The sequence below is a fragment of the Fonticula alba genome (assembly GCF_000388065.1).
Source record: "Fonticula alba strain ATCC 38817 unplaced genomic scaffold supercont2.2, whole genome shotgun sequence".
Lineage (NCBI taxonomy): Eukaryota > Rotosphaerida > Fonticulaceae > Fonticula > Fonticula alba.
Genome location: NW_009242972.1, coordinates 135390 through 140706, shown reverse-complemented (window position 1 = coordinate 140706; position 5317 = coordinate 135390). Strand labels below are relative to the sequence as shown.

Below are 5317 nucleotides of genomic sequence, written 5' to 3'. Positions count from 1 at the left end.
CCCTGCCTCGGCGCCTCGTGCCTTGTCGCTGCTCCTCTCCTTCCGCCGCAGCTTCTTGTGGCTCGGCGTGACAAGTCCCGCATCCATGACCCGGCGGTGCGCATCCAGTCCGATGTCTACGCCTTCGGAGTCATTGTGACCGAGATGTTTACCGGGGCCCGGCCCTGGCGGGGCCTGTCGGCGGACGAGATCGGCGCCCGGGTCATCCGCGGCGACCAGCCGGCCTTCGTCCCGGTGGCCCCCTGGCTGGTCCCCCGTGCGCCCTTCCTGGCAACCAAGGCATACATCGTCGCGCAGTTTGACGCTCTGGCAACCGCCTGCATGACCCAGGACCCGGACGACCGGCCGTACATCGGCCCGGAGCTGGTCCAGCAACTGACCACCGACGCCAACAGGTGCTGGGTGCTGAGATGACCACGCACCGGCGGGCTATGGCGAAAATGTCATTCCCCCGATGGTGGGGCTTTTCCCCTCCGCCCACCGGTGGTATAAAAGCCGCTGCCGGGTGGGTGTCTGAGCTCCGGCTCGGCTCTTCCACGGGCCTCGCCCCGCACCGGTGCGTACTTCTCTGAATTTGTCCCCTTCCTCCATGCGGTCCTGCCTGCCCCGGGCCCCCGCCTCCCCTCCCGCCTTCCCCTCCCCCCCTCCCCCCCCCCCCATGATGATTACACATCCATGCACCACGCATATCGACCACTTGGGGCAGCTGGTGGCTTGTTTAGAATGAGCCTCCGGTGGTACCCCTCTTGGTATTGATGATTATGGTTTTGTATGAATCCCCCCTCCTGCTCTCCTGCAGCCTCCTCCCCTTCCTCGCTCTTTCGCTGTCACGTTCTCCCTTTTAACACCCTCTTGCTCGGCCTCTCCACTTTCTTCAGACCAAACTCCGGGATTCGCTTCTCATGAAGGCTTCTCTGGATGTTCCCTCGCTGGGTGTCTGTGGATGCATCTTTTCGCCTCTTTGTGTTCACCTCTTGCCAGGGGGGGGGCGTCCCCAGTCTGGGGTTCTCCCCCTCGAGGGGAGGTGACACACATATGACGGGACATCGGTGCATGCACGGTCATCCGGCGCTCTTTCTTTTTGGGGTGGTCAGAGGCCAATGTTGTCGTGTGTGCGTGTGTGTGTGTGGCTACCCACCACACCGCCCTCGACAACATCGACCTCTCTCCCCTCCTCCTCTTCACATACAACATATACATACACATCATATCAGCGTGTTCTCGGCCCCCCGTTAGCGGCCGTAACCCCAATATACATACTTCGACAAGAGAGCGTGCCTCCCTTTTTCGGCCTTGATTGGTTCACTGGGGGGGAGTGGGGGGGGGCGGCGCGGCGCGACCGACGCTCTCCGGGGGTTGGCCAGTGACCGGGGGACCCCCGGGGCCCGGCGGCCGCAGCGCGCTCCGCTGTGTACGGTTCGCCGGCGCCGGCGCATGGGCTCGCATCCGCGGACGGGCGGGGGTTGAAATTTCCCGGGCCGCCACCACAATCCCCGCTTCTCATGTCCTTGCCCTGAACCTCGCCCGGCTGGGGATGTGATTTTTGTACCCGCGTGTGCAGGTGTATCCCCCGTGCGAGTCTGGGGGGAGCCCTGCATTTTACCCCTGGCAAGCCGAGAAGGGTCCACAAATAGGGCCTTTCTCTCTCTCTCTCTCTCAGGTGCCAGGGTGGCCATGGGGTCCTGATGGTGTGGGCCCAGGTCGCCACACACAGGGAGATATCCACACCTGGCAAGCGCCCTGGGCTTTGATGATATTCCCCCCAGTTCCTCCCCCCCCCCCCCCCCGGCCGCATCCTCTCAAACATGGGCACATGTACGCGCGTGGGCTGCGCACCCGCACGGCCAAGGCAGCCAGGGGAAGACCTGCCCCAGCCGGAGGGGCAATCCCAAGTACAAGGAAAGACGGAGAGGGGAAAAGAAAAACAAGGACATGGATGTGCTATTGGAGAAGAAGGAGAAAGGGAAGGCCCCGCCCCCCGCCCCCCCCCCGGTGTTCATCACCGCTGGTGCACCAAGTTGTGAATGAGCCAATTGAGCTGGGTCGACCAGCCAAGACGAAGGGACTCGCTGATGAGAGAGCGGAATTCGGCGGCCGCCTCCTCCGGGGACAAGTCCAGGCAAAGGGCATCACGCAGATACCCAATGTCATCGGCATGCTTGAGCTCCGGGATGCCGGTAGACAGCATCATGGCAAAAAGATTCAAGAAGAGCCGGGCATCACGACGGACAATCAGGTAGGCCTGGACACAGAGATCCTGGAAGCGCTCGAACTCATTCGGACACTTGGTCTCCATCAGATAGACAAAGTCCGGCGTCAGGACGAAGGGAGCCCGCTCGCGCTTCCAGCCGAACTTGCGCTTGATGTTGCCCAGGAAGTGGCCATAATCAATGTGGAACAGCTGCCCGGACGTGGTGACCATGATGTTGTCATTGTGACGGTCGCCGATGCCCAGGATGTAGGTGGCCACACAGTAGCCGGCACAGGAAAGGGTGAAGTTGTCCACCGCCTTCATGTAGTCCTCCTCATTCTTGTGCAGCCCCCGGAGCCAGTCGGCGATCGGCGTCTCCCGGAAGGCGGCCGTCGAGCCGCCATACATGAACTGAATGTCGGACACGGTTTCGGCATTGAGGACCACTTCGATCATGCCGACCTGATCGCCGAGAGAAATGCACCCGTATGGCAGCATGCGCAGGTCCAGCCCATGGCGCTTCCACATCTTGTCCATCAGGCCAATCATCTGCAGGGTGAGCATATCCTGGCGCAAATCGTCGCCGGACTTGAAGATGACATGGTGCGGCGGCCCATGCGGAGCATCGGCATTCTCGAATACCAGCCACAGGGGAAGCTTCTTGGAGCCCATGAACTTGCACCGGTCGACCAGCACGCCGGATGCTTCCCAACGGGGGTTCAGCGACAGCTCGAAGGGGGCCTCCATGCCGGCGCCCATCACACCCGGCGCCAAGTCCGCCAAGTGCCGATGGAGGATGGCCCGACGCTCGGAATTCTTGGCCGGCTTGATGGCCAGCGCCGCGCGCGCCAAATGCCCGATGACATTGCTCTGCCGCTCCAGGTGCCGCAAATAGGACCCGGCCCCGCGCAAGTAGGTCTCCAGATACAGGGCAAAGCGAACCTGGATCTCGGGCCAGTGCATCTCGGCCCGCAGGTGCCAGAAGAAATGGTGGCCCACTCGGCGACTGGCCAAAGCCCGGCGAAGGAGGAACCGCGCCAGGGCCGAATCATGGTAAGGCTCATACTTCAAAACTTGGATCAGCTGCACCAGGAAGTCCACCAGAACCGCATTGTCCAAATGCGCCAGATGCGCCACGGCAAAGGCCCGCACATGGGCATCAGCAAAGTTGGCATCCAACAGCTCGAGCGCCGCCTCCGGCTCCAGGCGCGGCCAATTGGCCACCAGTTCCCGGGCCTCGGCGACATCGGCCTGCCGGTCCCAGGGAGCCGACAGGAGAAGCTTCGGCAGGGCGTCCGGGTAGCGTTGACGCAGGAACCGCCGGTGCCGCCACACCAGGCGCTTGGTTCCGGGATCCAACTTGCTCAGGGGGTCCATCTGGCGGACGCGCTCGAGGATGGCCAGCTCGGCCGGAGCCGGCTGCTCAATGGCCTCCGGCACCGGGGCCGGCTTCGGCCCGTCCCCCATCGCCAGGGTGGCGGCTTCCGTGCCCTCGGGAGAAATGTCGCCGGTCTTCGGGGCCAAATCCAATCCCGGCAACTCGTCCGGATGCATGACCGGCACCGAATACTCATCCAGCTGGAGGTAGAGGGTGAAGCGCTTGGCCGCATCCGGGCAGGGGTTCGGCACGCAGCAGCCAATGGGATTGGCCGCCTCCGAGGGCCACAGATGCAATCCACCGATGACCCCCTGGGCCAGCTGCCCGGCCGAGTCCATCAGTAGGAAATTCACCCAGCCCAGGGGAATGGCCGTGCCCGACCCGGTGCCCGACCCGGCCCGGCCGTAGACCGTCAGGCAGAGGCGTGTCGCACGCGGGAGGTCCTGCAAACGCACGCCGAAGGTCAGCCAGGAGTCCCACCGGATGTGGCCGAGCCCGGGCCCGCCCGGGCCGCTGAGCTGAGAGCCAACCGCGGCGAAGGTCGTCCGGCGCACGGACCGCCGAGTGGCCGCCTCGCGCACGGCAAGCTCATCATCCCCGGCGGCCGAGGTGATGCCCAGCAGCTCGCCCCCATGGTAGAGGGCCGCCTCGACATACACCTGCTCCAGGGCGGGGAGCGACTTGTCGGCGGCCGCGGCGGCCGCCGCACCGGCCGCAAGGGCGGCACTCAAGTTGTCCAGGCCAAGGACGCGCACACGCAGCGGCTGATGGAGATCCCACAGGGAGAGGGTCCGAATGTCTTCCGGAGCCCGGTCCAGCGAGGAAAGCTGCTGATGGGTGCCCGCCCGGCCGACCGTGTCCTCGATGAGGTCCCAGTTCTCGGTCCACTGGCTGTCCTGGGTCAGGAGATCGCCCTTTGGCAGGAGCCGGACGACGATGGACTCGCGCCGGCTCACGGCCCGACGGATGGCCTCGAACGACAGCAAGGGATGCGGTCCACCCAGGTAGTCCGCCGAGCCGGCCAGCTTCAGGACATAATCGTCGCAGGTGCTGTCCTCCGGGAGGCTGAGCTTGCGCCAGAACTTCAGCACATTGTTGGTGATCAGCTGGTCCACGGTCTCGTCTACTTGGGCCAAGACGGCCCGGTTGACCGAGCCGACCATGACATTCAGCCGGATGACCGCCCGCCGGGGAGCGGTGTCCGTGGCATCAGTCACGGCCAGTGCCGGGCTGGACCCCTGGGCAATGTGCGGCTCCAGGTCAAAGGGCAATGTGTCGAGGAAGGGCTCGGTCATGTAATCGGCCGGATGAATGCGCGGGCTGGCATGGGTGGCCGAGGAGGAGCCATCGGCTCCCTCGTGGAGATGCCGGCCGGCACGCTGGGCCAGCGCACGCCACCGGAGGCCCACCATCCGTCGGCGGAAGGTGAGCACCTCGCGATCGGTGGTTTGCACAAACCGATACAGGCCAAAGTCGATCAGATGGCTGATGCGCTTGTTGAGCAGGAGCTCGCTGTGGCGGAGCTCACGGGCAGCCAGGCGCTGGGCCTCGGTCTGCCCGCGCACCCGGCGCCCGGTGGAGGTCATCCAAGTGGAGATCTGCGCCGAGGCCTGGCTCACATAGAAGGTGGGTGTGGCACCGGTGCGCAGCCAGAAGGGCAGGACCGAAATATTATGGCTATCGGGAGTCCGAAGAGGGCGAGTGGGGAGGGGGGGGGGGGGGGGGGGCGCAGCCAGGGAGCGAGGGAA

General features: G+C 64.7%; 2 protein-coding genes across 2 annotated transcripts in view; one reads left to right on the top strand and one right to left on the bottom strand.

Annotated features, from left to right (window-relative positions):
* Window positions 1-1273, top strand: part of H696_01051 (serine/threonine protein kinase) — a 14631-nt gene extending 13358 nt beyond the window's left edge. The window contains exons 9-10 of the mRNA XM_009494936.1: window positions 52-556; window positions 879-1273. Coding sequence (XP_009493211.1) covers window positions 52-414 — 363 coding nt within the window. The 3' untranslated portion in view covers window positions 415-556; window positions 879-1273. The remainder of the gene's footprint in view (window positions 1-51; window positions 557-878) is intronic.
* Window positions 1274-1999: 726 nt separating this feature from the next.
* H696_01050 (hypothetical protein) lies at window positions 2000-5155 on the bottom strand (the record flags this gene model as incomplete). Its single annotated transcript, XM_009494935.1, has 1 exon — window positions 2000-5155. One exon carries the CDS (start codon window positions 5153-5155, stop codon window positions 2000-2002), a length of 3156 nt encoding a protein of 1051 aa, XP_009493210.1.
* Window positions 5156-5317: the final 162 nt, after the last annotated feature.